Below are 21,672 nucleotides of genomic sequence, written 5' to 3' on the forward strand. Positions count from 1 at the left end.
TGTACAACTCAAATGTATTGTTATTATGTGCAATAACCTCTGTTCCTCTGATTACAAACATCCAAACATCCAAATCACTACTGCTGGGCAAAAGACACTTTCTAGACTCTTTATTTTTCTTAAACTTACTGCACATATGATATCTTTTTTTTTTTTGTAATTCTTTGTGGTTTTGCACAGTTGTAATTTATTGCTCCTTTTGTTCTTATTTGCACCTGTATTTGCTGTTGCACCCCCCTTGTGTGTGCTAAAGAGCTTCTGTGAAAGTGAATTTCTCCATTGTGAGATTAATAAAGTCGCTTCTAATCTAATCTACCAAAGGCTGCAAGCCATCATCCATGCTCGAAGGGGCAATTCACAGTATTAAAAACTATAGGTAGACAAACTTTTAAAAGGGGGACCATCTCAGTATTTTCTGTTTTCTTATGTTTCTTAAAATAATTGTGCTGTTTTGTGACTACTCAATGGTTTATAAGAATGGTACACATCTTTCAAATTCTGCCAGGGCTATGTAAATTTATCAGCAAAGCTGTATGTAGCACTGTGAAACATGAAAAACATTTTCTACCATCTTTCTTTTATTACCCAAAAGGAAAAATTGAGTGAATGATACCTTATTGGTAAATGTTTTAGTAGTTTTTGATCAATTCAACAAGAGGTTTGTAGTCTGCAACTTTGTCAATGCCTGCATAAAGCTAACTGGACTCAGTGTTGTAAGTCTATATGCCCTTTAATGATAACAGATAAATACACAATCGCTAACAATTGAAGGACTCACATATAATGTTGGTTTGAGATTCTAGTCCAAAGCAATAAAACACCACTCCCTGTCTTTATTGTATTATAACTCATAAAGTATTATTACAGTTATTGATCTTACATGTACATTTCATTTTACATGTTTGTTACTCAGGAAAAAATATAGATTTACTGTACTTTATTAGGAAGCTTCCACTAAGCTCCCAGGACACACACATCCACTGTTATTGTTCCATCAGATAAAGGCCTAACATAGAAATATAAATATCACAATATGTTTAGAATTACAGAAGCAAGTTGGGTTAAAGTTTCAGATGTAGTGATAACAATGAACACAACTGACTGGCAGATAGAGAACATTATTCATAATATCCGACAAAATAAACACACTGCACAAGAACAATTCTCTTCTTTTTTTCTCTTCTTTTATTTCCGTGACTAGACAACAAGAGCAAATACATCTCCATATTCATAGAAAGTTTTATTGGTGTTACACACTAGCCTGTGTCTACAGTATTTTAGCATCACAAGAGTCAGGCTGCAGTATCTTCAGTGTCACAATGAGTTTAATAGACTTTCTAAACCAGGGGTAGAAAAAGGCATAGATCACAGGGTTTAGACAGGAGTTAAAATACAGCAGCCAGACTACAAGCGTTGAGGATGAACTACTGTCTTCAATATCCTGGCCGACGAGGGCTGGAGAGTAATATGGACAGAAACATGTTAGAAACACAACTACTACAACACCAAGAGTCCTGGCTGCTTTCATCTCAGACTTCTTAGCTGTTACTGTCTTTGCACGCTGTAGTGTGACAACTGCAACATGGGACCGCATAGCTTGAGCCTGTGACACAGCCACCACAAATACTCTCACATACAGAAATATGATGACAGTAATGGGGCCGATAAAGGTAAAGACAAAGTCAGTAGTTCCTGTGAAGGAACTACTGACTTTGTCTAAGGACAACTACACACTCTCCATAGCAGGAGTTGTGTGAATCAGGTTGTCTCAGAAAGTCCTTTAAAATTATACCATTATAGAGAACAGAGCCAATCCAACACAGACAAACACAGATTTTTGTTTTGTCCAGAGTCACTCTGGAGGTGTAATGTAGAGGTTCACAAATAGCCAAATAACGATCAATTGATATGAGCACCATATTTCCAACCGAAGAAGAAGTCATGATAAAATCTACAACATAATACAGAGCGCACATGCGGTCCCCCAGGTACCAGCAAGCCTCTGTTAAGAGGATTTGTATTGGCATCAGCAGGAGGCCCACGAGGAAGTCTGAGACAGCCAGGGAGAGGATGAGCAGGTTGGTGGGGCTGTGGAGCTGCCTGGGGAGGAATCATCATTTTTGACACTATCAACAACGGTACCTTGTCAGTAACAGCAATAGCAGTAAAGACATTCTTTAATTATTCTATCACAACATTATGTTTGAATATTTCATATGTTCTAATAAGGAGAACAGCACTGGTATTCACATTTAAAGGAAGACATGTAATGCTTGTAAATTTTCGTTACGAAGATATATTAACTTATGCTGAAAATGTATCTCTGCCTGAAGTGGGAGATAGAGATGATAACCAGCAGGTTAAGAGCCGCGGTGAGCACAGAGATGATGGACAGCAGAATGTAGATGAGCATGGCATCAGACTGAGGCAGCATGGGTTTCTTGCAGGAATTGTTGACAAGATGAGGAAAGCAGAGTTCAGCTCCTTCTTGAGTCTCCATCTTCAGAGAGAGAAGAGAAGGTGCTCTCTGTTGCAGAGCTGATTTGTTTATTTATCTCTCATCTCTCTCGCTGTACTCCTGCTAATTTAGAGTCTGAAGTCCCTCCTCTCTACTTTCTGCAATCATCTTCACATCAGACTTCATCACCTCCCTCCACATCTCACTTTGCTTATTCTTCTTCTCTCTTTCGTCATACTCTGCTTTGACAACTAATTTTCTTGATGATATTTGCCAGAATCAAAAAGTAGATTAATAGGACAACGTGAAACCAAAAAAAAGTTGAGAAATCTCTTCTAAGGCAACATACTTAAATATTTTTTGTGGCATGCTTCAATACTCAGTGGGACTCAAATCACTATCATAAGGGTGGCACACAATGTGGAGGTGGGCTGACTTGGGAATGCCAGCAATTGTACCAGCACCCATTTTTGGCAGCACCCATGGCCATACAAAATATTTGAACACATATCTCACACCTTCTCTTTGATCCAGTGCCGCACTGACTTTTCTGGATTCTGAGCTGGAACGCAAAAGAATTGTCAACAGACCTGCGTGAAAGGTTGTTGAACTTCGAACAATCAGTAGCGCTGAAAGTCTGATGATGGAAAAATAGGGGATCTGTTGATACCAATACACTATCAGATACACTGCCAGGTTGATCAACAAAGGCTTCTGTTACAATCTGCAAGTGTACAGACCCAAACGCTGTGACTCAGAGAAAGCAATTTCATAATTTTTTTCCACTGAATATCACAGTCAATATTGAGAGATTCAATGCATAGAGCAGACAAGCTGGCCAGAGGAAAAAAGTCTGAGAGAAGATCCCAACTTTTACTCACGAGGCAGCCGACAGGGCGTAGACTGGTAGGGAGGGCGTTAGTTGAGAGACATGGAAAATGGGGTGAATTCCAAGGGAAGCTGGCAGTTTTACAGCAGGGGGATTCATGATGGACTCAATAGTGAATGACCCCAAAAAATGGGGAGAAATGTTATTTGAATCAGTCTCTATCTCTGATCTGTCACATATTGTGGTGCTTCTGTCCAGTTTTGCTCCGCTATCAGCAGATCCTCTGCAGATCTCAACAGTTGCTTTTCAACAGTTTACAGAGGAAGCAGCAAGGATAAGCAGAGGAGAACATCACCAAACTCAAATATTCTCAAATGAGATCACATACGAACAGAGTCAGAAATATGTGCCAAATGCACATCCAAATTCGACAAAATCTCATCGTTTCGAAGGCACGCACAGGACACAGAGTGATGCCTATCATCCAGTTCATTGTCACCGGGGTGGTACGGGGGCTGTGCGACAGAGACAGAAGCAACAGGTGCAACAGCTGAAAGTGAATCTGCACAATTTTTACGGTCAACATATTTCTAAAGCATGTTGATGTGACACACACAAGTCTGTTTCTTACGGTCGGTGCTCTGGATTAAATAATCCATTTCACTGAATTTAAGATCAACCACACATGGACCAGAAAATTTCACCTGTAAGAGTAGTGTAAGGTCGCCAGACTGGAACGTCAGCGCAACTGTCTTTTTGTCAAACCTTGTTTTCATTTTCATTTGGGCGACACCCAATGAGCTACAAGCCAGATCACAAGCAAGATCTGACAAAGTCCAAAATGCTAAGTTTGGGGCCGGATTTATTTGAACTCGAACATGACCTGGGCAAAGATTTTGGACATGAAATTAGACCCTTGGTCACTTTGGATGCTTTTTGGTAGACCAAATGTGGAGGAAAAACTTCACAAGCGCTTTCACAATGGCACGGGACTTTAAAGAGCACAAGGGGACAACCTCAGGGTAAAGTGTCGCAGCACACATCACAGTGTTGATGTACTGGTTGCCGGACTTTGTTTTTGGGAGAGGACCAACACAGTCCACAATAACATGTTCAAATGGTTCACCAATGACAGGGACTGGCTTCAAAGGAGCAACCGGAATCATCTGGTTCAGTTTACTGGAGACTTGACTAGTTCATGAGACCAGACTTAAGTCCCGGCCACATGAAAAAACAGAGGACACGCTTATACAATTTCTTAACTCCTACAGCCAAACTAAGACATTGAGAAGGGAGCGGCTGTGTGACTACAATTTGGCACATGGACACATAGCCCGAGACCAGTGGTGCATTAGGACACCTTCATCAAGGCGGTAAGACACAGACTTTTCACACTTTCACACTTTGGATTTTTCATCAGAGAAAGACAATGGGACAGAGTAACATCAGAATTCTGAGCTGCAATCAGTTGTTCTTTATTTATTGACAGCGTAAGGTTTTCAATGCAGAAACAGGGGCGTTTACTTTTGACTCTGAAAATGTTTGTGTTGGATCAGAGGAACTTAGGAAAGAGTCACTAAGATCCACCAGGTCACCAAGTTTTCCACACACACGTGGAACAGGGCCAACACGTCTAACCCAAGCAGGTCAAACCCACACACATCCGCGCACGGATGTCCAACTAGCTCGGACTGAGGAAAAACTTTTCCACCAGCCAAATCATTTCTGAGCATCAGATAAACCCCAACTATAAGTAGCTGTGGTCTTACGACAATTTTAACTTTACCTGACATTAAACGAGAGGTCATCTTTACTCCCAAGACCATGTAAGCGTCTTTCAGTGTTGTTTCAGTCTAGCCACGTTTCTTGTTCGTGTTTCTCTAGTGTTTGTCTTCATCCATGAGCCATGCCCCGTTCGTGTGTTTTTGTTTTGTGTTTCTATGTTGTGTTTATTCAATGTTTATTCATAGTTCCCTGAGTTTTGGTTTTCCTTGTTTTTTTCTGTGGTTAATAAATTAGTTAATTTGAGTCTGTGCCCCCTTGTTTCTGCATTTGGGTTCAACCCCTTAGTTCTCCTTTAAAACCCCACCCTCCTGACAGAACAACCCGACCAATTACGAACCCCGCGGACAAGTGGATTCCCCCATACTGTGAAACTCCGCTGGCCCTCAAACCACAGTCCTCAGGGAGGACTGTGGTTTGAGGGCGTATCCAGTACCCAGCAGACGAGTGGGTTCCCCCATGCTGGGAGACTCGGCTGGTCCTCGAGCCACTCTCCCTGGGAAGGAGGTCCCAGCCTCATGTCATGTATCCAGCAGACCCTGATTCCAGGTCTGACGAGGACTATATCCTGGGTGCCTGATACTGGGGACCTCCGCTGGTCCTCGATCCACCCTTCACCCGGAAGAAGCGCCAGTTGCCAGCAGACCCTGATCACAGCTCCGCCGATGACGACCCCCTGAGAGCCTTATTCTGAGGAACACGGCTCGCCATCAAATTTCTAATCAGCTGATCACATGGCAGCAACTCAATGCATTTAGGCATGTAGACATGGTTAAGACGATCTGCTGCAGTTCAAACCGAACATGGGGAAGAAAGGTGATTAAAGTGACTTTGAACGTGGCACGGTTGTTGGTTCCAGACGGGCTGGTCTGAGTATTTCAGAAACTGCTGATCTACTGGAATCTTCACGCACAACCACCTCTAGGGTTTACAGAGAATGGTCCGAAAAAGAGAAAATATCTAGTGAGCGGCAATTCTGTGGGCGAAAATGCCTTGTTGATGCCAGTGGTCAGGGGAGAATGGCCAGACTGGTTAGAGCTGATAGAAAGGCAACCGTAATTTAAATAACCACTCGTTACAACCAAGGTATGCAGAAGAGCAGCTCTGAACGCACAACACGTCGAACCTTGAGACAAATGGGCTACAGCAGCAGAAGTCCACACTGCGTGATACTCCTGACAGCTAAGAACAGGAAACTGAGGCTACAATTCACACATGCTCACCAAAATTGGACAATAGAAGATTGGAAAGACGTTGCCTGGTCTGATGAGTCTCGATTTCTGTTGCGACATTCAGATGGTAGGGTCAGAATTTGGCGACAACAACATGAAAGCATGGATCCATACTGCCTTGTATCAACACTTCAGGCTGCTGCTGGTGGCTTAATGGTGTTGGGGATATTTTCTGGGCACACTTTGGGCCCCTTAGTACCAATTGAGCATCATTTCAATGCCACAGCCTACCTGAGTATTGTTGCTGACCATGTAAATCCCTTTATGACCACAAAGTACCCATCTTCTGATGGCTACTTCCAGCAGGATAACGGACCATGTCATAAAACTCGAATCATCTCAGATTGGTTTCTTGAACATGACAATGAGTTCACTGCACTCAACTGGCCTCCATAGTCACCAGATATCAATCCAATATAGCACCTTTGGGATGTGATGGAACGGGAGATTCGCATCATGGATGTGCAGCCAACAAATCTGCAGCAACTCAACTGCATGATGCTATCATGTCAATATGGACCAAACTCTCTGAGGAATGTTTCCAGTACCTTGTTGAATCTATGCCACAAAGGATTAAGGCAGTTCTGAAAGCAAAAGGGCAAGGTGTACCTAATAAAGTGGCCGGTGAGTGTATAGTCAACTTTTATTTTGTTTTGTTTTTTTCTGAATCTATCTGTAGCTACTTTTCTTTTCAACTGTTATGACATGCTGCTGTAATACCTTAATTTCCCTGGCTGGGGATTAATGAAATTTTATCTTATTTCATCTTATCTTATCTTATCAATTTGGCATGTGCACCCAGTGAGCAACTTTCATAAGAATATGAAATCTCTCAAAAAGCAGTGTCCAAGTCTTCTTGATACAGCTGTGGTCTTGGTGTCATTGGGTCATTGCATCACTGTCCTATTTACAGGTGTTCAAATGCCTCAACCCTCCACACAAGCATCAATTTTACCACATTCACTCCAAATCAGGGCATATCCCAGCTCATGTACCTTGACTACCCAGATGTATGTAGAGATTTTTGGTTCTAAAAACATTCTGAGGATATTACAATGCAATGTTCTAGTAATGTTTTCAGCTGGAAGTTTTTTTGGTTCCAGAATGTTTTTCTTAAAGGGAGGATAACCTTCCCTAAAACATTCTCAAATGTTTGGTGATAACCTTCTTACAATGTTAACTTATGAGGTTGTTAGAATTTTATGAGCTAACATTCTTAAGACGTTGCCAGTAACATTTTTTTAATGTTCTCAGAATGTTCTTCTCAATTTTCTTTTTAGTGATTACAATGTTTGATTATGGCCGAACGCTTTTGGCTGCATTTTTTTTTTTTTTATGTACCCAGAATGTTGTTATTTTAGAGTAGGATAATTCAAATGTTTTGTGTTAACATTTTATCTAAATATTTCAACATTACTAGAACATTATGATGCAACATTCTTGTAACTCTTCAACATAAAATTCCTGTGTAACTGGACTGACCACTGTGGTCATTAGGATCACTTACTTTTGGAATTGGACACATGTAAAAGGTTCAAAATATTCAAAAATCTTTCAACAAAATCATTTTTTTTTTTTTTTACATTTATTTATTTTGTGTCTGAAAACCAAGCAGCAACCTCTGGGGCTAGAAAATGAAGTCAATATGAAGTGCCAAAAACTGCAGTCCCTCTAATGTCCACTTGGCTGGCTCCAAAAGCGAGTCAATCCCAACTCAACTACAGCAGAAATAAACATAATGAGAGCCTGGTACAAAAACATGTTTAGTCCCCATAGCTAATTTCCCCATTCATGACAACTGTACAGGGTTATGCAGTATTAAGGCCATGGCCACATAGATTGACTGGTGGGTGCTGCAATCTGTCCTCTAGGCATCTCCTTAGCTCCTCCCCAACTCCACACTCTCATCCAAATACGGTGACTTCTGGTTCCAAAAAAAAAAAACAAAAAAAAAAACAAGATGCCGACAGCCAAAATGCCAAACTCAAGGCTTCAAAACAGTAGTCCACAAACCAATGGGGGACGTGACACTGGCTCCGTCCACTTTATATATACAGTCTATGGTGGAAATATGCTGAACCTGTCTCTGCCATACCAACAAAAAAGACACATTCTGCAAGTAAGAAAAGGCTCTAAACTGGTCAGATTCTGAGAACAGTAAGGGGCTTCTGCTCCCCTCAGGTGCAGCTACTTTTTCAGCATTCTGCAGTACATCAGTCTCATTAAAATCTGAATAATTTCAAATTTATGAGAAATCTTTTTGTTTTTAGCTGCAACCAGCAGCTAGCAGGCACTGACGGTTGTTTTTTTTCTGTCTGTCTGTCTATTGGTCTCATATCTGAAGGGTGCAATGATGATTTGTGCCACTATGCCTAAAATAGTGGACGCTGTTGCCTTTAATGTATGCTGCAACCTCACACAAACCTACAACAGTGTCTTGACTGCGGCAGTGAATAATTACTTGCAAATTCATCATTGTAACACTATATAAATGAATTCCTTATATTTACAACTAAAAAAGAAGACTGATAACAGTTAAACCTGTTAAACTCCATAGTCTCGAGCAAGGTGCCTTCGATGTCAATTTTTTCTGACAAAGGAGTATTTGGTTTTGACAAATGACAAACTTCATTTGAAAACTTACTTAAGCATCTTCAGAGTCACCAAAATGTAATGTATATGTAGGGTAGTGACTTGAATATGTCAAGAGGTGGCACTGTTGCACTGTGTGAGCCTCAAGGCTCTTTAGCAATGTTTTGTTGTTTGTCCCTTGCGGGACACGGTGGTTTGCGCTTTTTATGCGCTGTGCAAGTGCCGTTTTGGCTCAGTGTTCGCTTATCTTCCATAAGGTAAGCACTATGAATGGCACTCTGCCTAAATGTAAGTTACCACAGTATATAAGTTGCTGTTGATACACCATACAAAAATAATAATAATAATGATAGTTCTGTGCTGTCTGACGAAGTTTTGTATTTGTTAGAAGATTTTATATTTTTGTATTTTATATGAGGAAGTCGGGCGATACTTTGGCTAATCTGTTATTTGTAAAGTAGTGGCTCTCATTTATTTTGTTAAGTCTGTGAGCCTTCCTTTTTTTTTAAACTTTTGTAAGACCTATGTTCAGTGTTCGCTTATCCTCCATAAGGGTGAAGCCGCCAGCTTCGTGAGTAATAAACAGCGCGGTCCCAGCCACGAATGCAGCAACCACCTGTGTCCGACTCGTCCCTCCACTACGCACCGACACGACACACACACATCAACACAACGCAGAGTCTCCGGGTGCAGAGAGGCGCGATCCCACACGGTTTGGGTTACATATATCTTGTAACTTCAAAGCTAGATCAGCTGCAATGTCACTGTAGACTCACTCAACTGCCCTCCAAACAAAAAGCTACACTCCACACCATTGCACACATTCTTATTTGTTGTTTATCAATATGCCCAAATATAATTCCATTTGAACTAGAATTCATACAATAAGGGTCCAAATGTAAGCCTATTGGAGGTGAGAATCAGAGGGGTGTAAGTGACATTTTGGGCTAAAATGAGTTATCTATATCGATTGAAAGCTCTTGATAAGGTCTCTCTACTGCCAAAAGGGCACATGTGAATTCTACACCAATCCAGAGTTATTAATCAAAAACCAAAAGAAGTAACACTGAACACATTGAACTGTTTGGGGCCAAAAGGGCATAAGGAAAAGAAAAGTTAGAATTTTCTTTTTCGAAGAATGTCAAAATAAATCCCAGGTGGCAGCCTGTAGCAGCAGCCCCTGTCGTGTTTTTGTGTCCTCTGGGACGGTGAAACCAAACAGATTTTCGTTGCCCTTGGAAACTTGTGTAATGACAATAAATGATTCCTGATTTAAGTTTCGTTTATTTGTCCGTTCGTTCTTTTTTGCTGTTTTTATGTGCTGTTTTACATGATTGGGAGGCTCCATTTAGTGTACACTGGCGCGCTGGCTTCAATGACTCCACAGCCATCTGGTCCAGCACTCGCCACCCCCGCAGACCCGCCGAGCATGCTGCTAATCACAGTGTACTAGCGAGCACGAGCAAAGGTCATCTCATCCAAGCTCTCCTCACTGACCGTAAGCTTGACTTTCTCTGCTTAACAGAAACTTGGCAACAACCTGGCGACTTCTCACAACTTTATGACTGTACTTCTCATGGTTTTGTTTACATCTGTCAACCCCGTGGCTCCGGTCGTGGTGGCGGTTTTGCGATAATTCACCGCGAGACATGGAAAGTCCTGCCTGTGCCTGTGCTTGCCTTCAGTTCACTGGAGTGTGCTGTCTGTCAACTACCTGGCCCCAATCCCACCATCATTGCTACTGTTTACCACCCTCCTAAGCCACACAAAGAATTTTTAAATGACTTTCCCACTCTTTCACCTATCTCTCCACTCTCGATCCTAACATTATTCTGTTAGGGGACTTCAATGTCCACATGTACAATGGCAATCTTCCTCTGACCCATGACTTTTCATCATGTCTGGATAGTTTTGGTTTCTGGCAATTTATTGATTTCCCCACCAATATTAAAGGATATACACTGGACTTAATCTGCTGCTCTGGTCTCTCAACTCAACTGCAACCCTCCTTTTCTCTCCCCCATTGAACTCTTCCCCCTCCAACAGTTGTTTTCTAGCTTCCAGCTCCCGGATCCCTCTGAAGTCTGCTTGATCCCCTCCCCACAACCCTTGTCAAATCCTGCCTCCCCTCTCTCCTCCCTATCATATCTGCCATCATCCACTCTTCACTTATCACTGGAACTGTTCCTTCACTTTTCAAAGTTGCTGCTGTCACCCCAACACTGAAAAAACCTTGCTCTGATCCCTCGGACTACAACAATCTCGGCCCAATATCCAACCTGCCGTTCGTCTCCAAAATCCTAGAAAAGACTGAAGCATCTCAACTTCACTCTCATTTAACTCACAACTGCCTCTACGAGCACTTCCAGTCTGGATTCCGCCCTCGACATAGCACAGACACCACTCTCATCTCCTCCTTATGGCAACTGACTCTGGCCTACTTTCCATACTCATCCTCCTCGAAGTGCAGCCTTTGACACCATCTCTCACTCCATCTTCCTCCATAGACTCTCCACCATTGGCATAACTGACACACCCTTGACTGGTTCCACTCATATCTCTCTGGCCATACTCAGTTCATTCAACTCAAGTCCTTTAAATCCCAACTCTCCCCTGTCACCTCTGGTGTGCCCCAGGGTTCTGTGCAGGGGCCCCTGCTCCTCATCACCTATCTCCTTCCCCTTGGCAATATATTTCGTAAATTCAACATCAATTTCCATTGCTATGCAGACGACACCCAGCTCTACCTATCTGTCAAACCCTCTGTCACTCTCCGTCCCCCTCCCTTACCACCTGTTTATCTGAAATCAAATCCTGGTTCACCTCCAACTTCTTAAAACTTCACAGTGACAAAACTGAAGTCCTCCTTGTAGGCACCAAAGCCACCCTATCCTTTTCAATCGACAACTCTCTTGTTTCCCTCTCCCCTCAGGTTAAGAGCTTGGGTGTCATACTTGATGGCTCTCTATCCTTCCACTCCCATATCAATAATACCACACGGTCTGCTTATTTTCATCTACGTGTAACACTTGTTTGTTAAATTTGGCCTAGGTTCTAAGGAGTAACAGAGGATAAGTGAGGTAAACAACTGACAGTTTTATTTCAGCAGAAAGAACACAAAAATGTCACATTTACAGTGACTCAAAATACCCCAAATAGAGCTCTTTGAAAAAATTAAAAAATTAAAATAAATTTATCTGAAAAGAAATAATGTCCACTTCCTTTTTGTTCCGTGGGTTTCAGTTCGTTTTGTACTGACAATGTTCTTTGTGTGATTGGTCTTGTGTTTAGAGTTACACTACCCGGGTAAGTATTAGTGTGTGTGTTTGTAGGTCTCCTTATCTGGGAAATCCTGTGTGTTCCATGACGATCAGGCTGAGGATCCTGTAGTAGCTGGCCAGGCTACTAACAGGATGCCTCAGAGTTCCTCTGGTGGGTCTGGCTCGCCATCAATCTCAAACGTCTCTCAGATGATCCGGGGTCACCAAAAACCAGTCTGCTCATATTGTGCAAAACAATAAATCAAATTATTTTATCATCATAAATTCAATCATGTCAGTTTCAATCTTTAAACTAAGTTTTACACTTAATATTTAAACATGTAAATAATCTCTCCATGAATTTGACACTTTTTAATATAGTATTCTTATCTAAATTATTATTTAGCAGATTTTCTCCCTTAACAGTATTTAACCATGGACTTCTTCTCATCCACACTCAATGAAGTAACAGCGTTTTACATAACACAGTAACATATTTTTACCCTTTATCCAGTTTTAACAGTACTTCCATATGAAATGATAACTTATAACCACAATCCAACCGAGTAAATAATGAGTTCAGCATTTTCCCACTTCCAAAACACTCTTTAAAAAAAAAGGCTCAGACTGTTTTTTTTTTTTTTTTGTGAGTGGGCTACATACGCAACATAAACCGTCTGCGCCCCTCCCTCACCTCCCACACTACCTCCATCCTTGTACACAGTCTTGTCACCTCCTGCATTGACTACTGTAATTCCCTCCTCTTTGGTCTCCCTCAAAATCCATCCATAAACTCCTGCACTTCAGCATCTCCACTGGCTCCCTATTAAGTACAGAATTGATTTTAAAATACTCGTCCACACTTTCAAGACCATTCACAATATTGCGCCTCCTTATCTGACTAATCTTCTCCAAATTGCTAATCCCTCTTGCTCTCTCCGTTCCTCCTCCTCCATCCTCCTTACTGTCCTATCCGCCTGCATCAGTACTATGGGGAGTAGAGTTTTCAGTTGCTCTGCTCCCCAGCTCTGGGAAGCACTTCCCCCTGACATCCACAATATTGACTCTCTACCCCTGTTCAAATCCAGACTCAAAACTCATCTGTTTCAGTTAGCGTATTCACTATGACTTTTTAAACTGTTTTGTTTTGTTCCAGGCAGCCTGAGAAGCCTGGGATTCCCCTTTCTGGATCGCAGTGTTGATGTATCCATTCACTAACATGTATGAGGTCACCTCTTGGCTATTACAGAAAAGAAAATTTCCCCTTCTTTACTTATTAGTGAGATTGATCGATCCGAATTGGTGAATGGTTGAGGAGATTTTCCTTTGGCACAAAACATCCCTCTGCTTTCTTCCAGCATGATGGAATGGTGCCCTTTCTCCAGCACTTCCGGAACAGCTTCCACAGCTGCCGAAGGAGCATCGGGCACTTCTTGTATACTTTTGAGATCACAACAACAATGGACCCAAAACACAACACAAATAGTATGGTGTGGGTTGGTTGGTAGATATTTTGCACGGCAGCCACTGACACACATTGAAGTACTATCACGCCCGTTGTGCTTGAGGGAATCTGGACTTAAATGCAGAGACAGAATCACCAAGGAAAGTTTCACGCTCTAGGCGGTATTTATTAACAAAAGTCTTTGGTTCAATAACAAGGCAAAAACAAAGCTTGGTTTTACAAAGTACAAACAAAAGGCACACGGCTGTTCGCAAGACCCAAGGTTTCCAAAATGACAAATAACAAAAGGCGCAAGGTTTCCAAAAAGTACAAAACAAAGGATGCAACATAATCAAGGCTCTTAACTAGATGAAAAGGTTTTCAGCAATGCTAGACTTGGCATGGACACGTAACAGGGTACACAAGACAATCTGGGACAGAACAAAGGGAGAGCCAGACTATATATACATGATACATGATAATGTTAAGCTTAGTCCAGCTTGTGTCAGAACAGTCTTCTTTCTTTTTTGCTGCTGATTTAATAAAGATGGCATAGATGGCAAAGATGGCCTCTCCTTGTGTAAAACATTTTCCCTCCAACAGTCAGTACCAAAAACTCATGATAATTTTCAGGACAACTAGATAGCTGGCTCTGTAAGGAACAAACTGTCATGCACTCAGGCACTGAATGTATAAAAATGTTTTTTTCACCCTAAATTAAACATTTTAAATACCATCTAATGAGCTAATGATAATGTGGAAAGAAAAACCATGGATAAAAATACAGACTTACTCTGAAGTAAATTTTAAAATCTGGGTCTAAAATTGTACAAATTACCAGGAATAATGTAGGCAGTGATCGTCTTCACAGTACCTTGTTATTCAAGCGGTTGTGTTACCATATTTTAAGTACTTAAATAGTAAAAGGTAAGACCCTACAAGGAAATGGTGACATCCGTTGTTCAGCTGTCATCTGAATGTTACTGTCTACAGGTGCTGGATATGTACTGAAGCAAAAAGGGAAAGTCTTCCAGCATCGTTACACCCTGTTTTGTGATGGCATTGTCCTTCAGGAATCTGAAGGTAGGGTGCACTAGTTCTCACTGTTGGCCTGAGACTAGTTTGTTTGTTTGAATCTTAGGCAAATGTGCACAAGACATATTGCTTTTTGTACAGGCAGAATGTTGCCTCATACATGACTTTGCAAGTGCCACTGCTTGAGTGCTTGGACAATGCAGGGGACTTCCCATTATACATGGAGGTCTCCCTCTCCATCTGTATGCGTTCATGTCCCATTAACGCATGTCACAAACTTGGCTTCTTCCCTGGAGTCTTTGTACTTTCTAATCTCACAGGTCCTCATGGATCGTGGCTGCGTTTGGATTGTGAATCATGGTTGAAAACTGCTGTGACATGACATCCACTACTACTGTTATGATTATGGTCATATTTCTATTATTATTATATGCACCTTATTGTTATTATATACAGATACTCTCATATATTGATATATACGCATATCTTATACATATTGTGACGGTTGGTGTTTCCGGTGCTCTTATTTTTATTTGCCACTTCCGGTGTTGCTGTCTGTGTGCGCTAACTTTTCCCTTATCTCCTGAGGCTCCCTTCCCCCTTGCTGCGTCAAGGAGTGATTGGTCACACCTGGATTCACTTCCGAATCAGGACTGCTATTTATACTCTGCGGAGACGCTCCTCGACGCCAGAGTATACTATGTCGTTCCGTGGTACCGGTGGCTTCACGTCTCTCTAGTGGTAAAACCTTTTGTGATTTCGCTTGTGAACTTTCCGTGTGGACTTACATTGTTTCTCTTTTGTTTGTTTTCCAGTGCCTCCTGCGCCCACACAGCCCAGCACTCTCGGAAGCCTTTTGTGTTTGTTTGGACCACGTGCCTCATCGCCTTCACCCTTACGTTTTTGTTTGTGAAAATAAACACTGTGCAAACCTTCTCTGTTTCCGCTTTTGGGTCTCCCTCAGAGTACACGTCACACATATAGTATCATAATAATCATAATTTTATTAGTAGCCATATTGCTATGATTATAGCTGTTGTTAGCGGCACAAGGCAATGCACGAGCCACTCGCCTCTATATCTTATTTTTCATATTCCGCCAGAATCGCGAATGGTGTGCTCTGTAGTTATAACAGGAAGAAATTAATAAGAAATTTCCTCAAATTTCAGCCTTTTTCAAGTTTCCGCTGCCTCGCCATACTTTCTCCTAGAGACCCCGGCTCACTTTTTGATATCTCTTAGGGTTTTCGATCCCTGACCATCTGAGGACCATAAAGTTTCTCAAAAAATGCTCAGAATTTCTGCCCCTAGAGTGGGTGATGTCAGCAGCTAGAGTGCGAGAGGCAGTGAGAAATCGCCTGAATTTTTTTTTTTTAATTGCCATAAACTCCTAACGGTGAATAGGAGACACATAATTTTTGGATCCTTTGTAGACAAACGTCTCTTCTCGCCTCTGATTTCAATTTTAAAGGGTTATCCCCCACCAAATTTAAATGAAGAGGGATTTTGCACCAGCTGCCCTGCTCTGCTGCTCCATGTAAGCCAATACAGTACAATCTCCAGTTTTTTGTCTCGCAGCCTGCCACAGTCTGTCTTTTTAAATCGACCATTTACTAATTTTTCTAAAACATAGCTCAACACCAAACACACGTACATCTGGCCCAGACTTCTACGCTTCTCACAGTCTAATCGTTTTTTTGATAGCAGGTACCGTTTTCTCACAATCACAAGTTGTTCGAGAGAAACCGACAGCGAAAAAGTAGCTGTTCCTCCATGACAACTAGCCTGAGCATAATTAAAAGCCCATTAAGATCAAAGCGCCTGCCGATGACGTGCTAGCTAGCTAGCGATAATTAGTGCTAGCGATAGCTAGCGCTAACTAGATATAGCGATAACTACCGCTAGCTAGCTAGCGATAGCTAGCTAGCAATAACTAGCGCTAGCTAGCTATAGCGATAACTAGCGCTAGCTAGTTACTAATAACTAGTGCTAGCGATAACGATAGATAGATAGATAGATAGATAGATAGATAGATAGATAGATAGATAGATAGATAGTGAAGACATTAATGCTCTACATGAAAGTTTGCTTCTGTGTGGGAGTATTTATTGAGGAAATAAACGAATATAGATATCAAGTATTTATGAATTACGATGAATACATCTTTCTGTAGATAGCCCACAGATGTTGTATTCATTCTAAACCACATACATATTTGAAATATAGATTTTTAATGTTTAATATATTCAGGGAGCTCATGGTAAAACTCATTCTCCATGTCGTTCTCCATCATGTCATAGCGAAAACAACGCTGTATCGTTTCAGCCAATCTTACAGCTTTGATGCAAGAACATGAACAGGAGTCAGGTTATAACTTATATGTATAGCCATGAAAAAAATCCACATTCAGAGCTAAAAGCAGCAACTCCAGCCCCTTCACTCTCCACAAAAGTACAGAAAAAATGGGAAAAAAATGAAGCTGCACTGCAATTAGCTACCACATTCTCTGATTTAAATAGCCCGTTTATATTATTTTATATTAGGCCTATTACATTAATATTCTTACAGTAATTTTTAAACTTTTTGCCATACATGTAGACATGCTGATTTGCAATAAAGTTGAAGTGGCCCCTTATTTTATTTTTTTTCCAGAGCTGTAAATGCACACACACATGATCTTCATTAAGTAACACACTTTTACATACACATTTAGCCATTTAATATGTTATAAAGATAGTAACATACAATTTAAAGACTTTGGTCCTTCTTAAGACAGGTTGTATCTAATGAAAATATTTTTTAGGTTATGTGTCTCAACCAATAATGACTTTTTTTTTTCCTTTTTTTTTTTGAAAAGTGTCAAAAAGTATTGAAATACATGTTGGTATCATGACAACACTAGTAGATATTGATACATATACCACGGTTTGATAATCAATATTGTATTGAAATATGCCAATACATCTGCTACAGACACTTCCCTGTTGAAAAAAAATGCATTTGTGGCTCAAGGGCACTGCAGGGGAGTCTCTCCCATTAACTCCCATGAATTAAAAGTATGTATATTGTCCCTTGAAGTGACCTTCAATGATGTTTTACCTAGTTAAAACAAGGGAGAGATATCTTGAACTGAAATTGTGACAACTTAATGTTTAATATAGATCAGTGTTTCTCAATCCTGGTCCTGGAGTACCACTGCCCTGCATGTTTTAAATGCTTCCGTGCTCCAACACACCTGATTCAAATGCTCAGCTCGTTACTGGGCTCTGCTGTGGCCTGATAACGAGTCATTCATTTGAATTATGTGTGCTGGAGCAGGGATACATCTAAAACATGCAGGGCAGTGGTACTCCAGGACCAGGCTTGAGAAACAGTGGTATAGATAACACCACCAGCCCCCTCGTGCCACTGTCAAAATTTCGGCGGCGCCGGAATTGTCTAGTTGTTATTATTGTCATTGCTGTGCCTCTCTCTCTCTCTCTGTCTTCAAACCCAACCAGTCTATGGGTTTGTTTCCATAGAGACATCTCTCGGACAGTTACACAAAAAGCATGTGAATAATAATGAATCCACTGATGAAACAAGTCGGCCTTCAATATACAATGCATGAGAAAATCTGAACATTTGTTATGATCATGCAGATGTTGGGAAACTTTATCAAATTAACACTCCAGTGAGCAGATTGCATTTGAGTAGGTGAGGCCACAATGTTGTTTGGTGCCATTTTTGTGTCAGGAGAAGGGAAAATATGTTGATAGAGACCTTAAATACCCAGCATGCATCATGCTTCCTTAGTCAGGCCAGTGTCAGTTTGTTTTAACAGCAGCATTACCAGCAACAATTCCGTATACTTCCACAGCAAGCAGCAGAGGATATGCTCTTATTTGCAACTGTAAGCATGAACATGAATACAGAGCCCGAGTAGGACATTTCCACGCCACACACACAGACACGATATGTTAACCTGCAAAGTAAAATACACAGAAACACAGCGCTTATCTGTTTCTCTCAGAGGCCTCACACATCACGATGGTTCTATCTGCATCACACACACAATCCACCAAGGTATCCAGAATATTTATCTATTGCTACCTCTACTGCTTATCATGCACCACACCACTTGATGGGCTTAATGAAACCTATTAACCAACAAAAGCCTGGATGTGAAGTTCGCCAAACACCTCCCATCTGTAATACCCTTTGTTTTGTGTTTTTGTTTCAGTTCAAAGTCAAGCACTGGATTGGGATGAGATTGAATAAAATTTTTATCTTCTTAAGAGAGGATGTTGCACTGAAAAGCTGCAATTACTCTTGTAAGAGCTACAGTAAGATGTGAGGAGCATAGTCACAGCAAGCCCACCTTAAACAGCAACAGTCTGTGTGGCATGTATGACAAGAGCGTAAATGTGATATTATAATGTTGGCCATGCAACCATGTCTTGACAGCCAGCCTCTGGAGTCACTCAGCCATCCCTCATCCCTCACCCTCTCTACTGACACTGACCCCTGTCACTACCCCACACAGAGGTTTTTACTATAAAATAAAGTACGTCAATAATGTCTGTCCACATGACAGCAAGCAGATGTCACCACAGCCATAGTAAGGACCTTCCCCTTGTGTCCAGTCATGTGAGCGTGCATGCATGTAACAGTGGGGTGCCATGATGGTGGTGTGTGTCTCTGATGAAGACACAAGATTATTTCTGTAGTAATATACAGTACACATTTGATCCTATATGGCAGACCAGTCAGGTTATAAGCATTAATTAAAGGGTCTTTTTACCTACATTGCAAATAGATAAGTATATTTTGAGGCATTTTAAAGAGGTAAAAATCAAAGAGCAATATCTCCAGAAATAGAAATAAAAATCTCTATGTCCAACAAACTGTCAGCACTTTTCATAGGACCTGTTTCCTCAGTAGAAAGTGAAGTCTTTCCTTAAAGTGTTGAATGATTTTGTGTTACACTTCGGGGTAGTAGCCAGACACATGCTATACCTCCGCATGTATGCTATACCTCAAAAACTGCCTAATTCTAGTAATTCCCAATAAATTCAGTGTGCACTGTGTGAGGATACATCCTAGCCATCCCATACATACCAACACCAACCTAGACAAACCGAGACAAACAACAAACCAATTTTGGACAGTGCTGCTGAAAACAAATGTCACCAGAGGAAAAGAGGGAGGAGGGATGTGGAGAAAGAAAAGAGATAAATCACTGCTGTGGCAGAAAGCTTCAGGCAGAAAGCTGAAAAAGCTCAGCAGCTTCTTGTCTCCTCTTTCTGATGATGAAAACCATTGAAGAAGCTGAACTCTGCTTTCCACAGCTCCTCAACTCTTCCTGCAGGAAGACTATGCATCCTCACTCTGTATCCATGCTCACTTACATCATACTGTCCTCCATCTCTCTTCTCACTGTGGCTCTCAACCTGCTGGTCATCATCTCCATCTCACACTTCAAGTAGGCAAACATTTCATCAGTGAATGACACTGTTAGCTGTACAGAAAGAAATGGTGGACTCTGAGACTGTGATAATTTTTGAAATAATGTTTTTGTATTTGAGTCATGGCTTTTGTCTGCTGGAATGATAATTGATACTACAAATAACAATAAGTATATTGCCCACTTATCTCTCCAGGCAGCTCCATACCCCCACCAACCTCCTCCTCCTCTCTCTGGCTGTGTCTGATTTCTTCGTGGGCTTCCTCATGTTGTTTCAAATTGTCCTCATAGAAGGCTGCTGGTTTTTGGGTGACTTCATGTGTGCAGTGTATAACATGTTGAGCTATATTGTTACCTCTGCCTCAATAGGAACCATGGTGCTCATATCAGTTGACCGCTATGTGGCTATTTGTGACCCTCTACACTACCCCACCAAAGTCACTCAAAAAAGAGTTCAAATGTGTGTTTCTCTGTGTTGGATGTGTTCTATTTTCTGTCACAGTTTGCTGCTAAAGGATAATCTGGAACAACTAGGAAGGTATAACTCCTGCTTTGGAGAGTGTGTGATTATTATTGATTATGTTGCCGGACTTGTTGATCTGTTTTTGTCCTTTATTGGTCCTGTCACTGTCATTGTAGTTCTGTATATGAGAGTATTTGTGGTGGCTGTGTCTCAGGCTCGGGCCATGAGGTCCCACATTGCAGCTGTCACTGTCAAGTTTTCGGTGAAAGTAACTGCTAAGAAATCTGAAATGAAAGCAGCCAGGACTCTCGGTGTTGTTGTAGTTGTGTTTCTTATATGTGCCTGCCCATATTTTTGTATTGCACTTACAGGCCAGGACACCATGCTCAACGTGTCATCCTCTTCCTTTGTATTATCTCTCTTCTACTTTAACTCCTGTTTAAATCCTGTGATCTTTTTTTACCCCTGGTTCAGGAAATCTATCAAACTCATTGTTACACTTAAGATACTGGAGGCTGACTCCTGTGATTCCAACATGCTGTAGAAAGTAAATGTAGCATATAATGAGGCCAGCATATTATATTGCAGTGTTGTTAGGTAACTAATGTGACATGAATGCAGATAAAATATTTCTGACAGTTATTGGCTCAGTGAATTACAACATCTAAATCTGTGAGAAATCTAAAATCGGGATACCTGTCATGTTTTGTGACAAGAATGTTTTGCCCTAGTAGCTGAGTCAGTTTTCATGAGCATTTGAGGTTCATTGTTCATTTCCCATCATTTCTGTCCCTTGTTTTGTTACAGTATTGAAATTGAGTTTAATATTATGTGCATTTAACTGATACATACAAGCACCATGAATGTTTTTAATCATAGATCCTGATTCACACACACTGCGTTGTTTGAACTTTACCGCTTTATCTATTTTTTTTCAAAACCAAAGGCAAACAATTGCATTTAATCTTATCATTCTGAAAAAGTGGAAACATGTCACAGCTACAAATACACACTGTAAATGAAGATCATCTTGAATCATCTTTTTAAATTATTTTTAATATTTAAGAGAGAATATTAACAGGACAACATTAGGAAAACAAAAGAATGAATGCAGGACAACAAAGGTTGAAAC

General features: G+C 41.0%; 1 protein-coding gene and 1 pseudogene across 1 annotated transcript; one reads left to right on the forward strand and one right to left on the reverse strand.

Moving 5' to 3' along the window:
* Positions 1-1,267: 1,267 nt before the first annotated feature.
* On the reverse strand, positions 1,268-2,500 carry LOC121616197 (annotated as a pseudogene).
* A 17,422-nt stretch (positions 2,501-19,922) lies between these two features.
* LOC121616511 (trace amine-associated receptor 13c-like) lies at positions 19,923-21,084 on the forward strand. The gene is made up of 2 exons (XM_041951309.1): positions 19,923-20,095; positions 20,274-21,084. Exons 1-2 carry the CDS (start codon positions 19,923-19,925, stop codon positions 21,082-21,084), a joined length of 984 nt encoding a protein of 327 aa, XP_041807243.1.
* Positions 21,085-21,672: the final 588 nt, after the last annotated feature.

Source organism: Chelmon rostratus, chromosome 13 (genome assembly GCF_017976325.1).
Source record: "Chelmon rostratus isolate fCheRos1 chromosome 13, fCheRos1.pri, whole genome shotgun sequence".
Classification (NCBI taxonomy): Eukaryota; Metazoa; Chordata; class Actinopteri; order Chaetodontiformes; family Chaetodontidae; genus Chelmon; species Chelmon rostratus.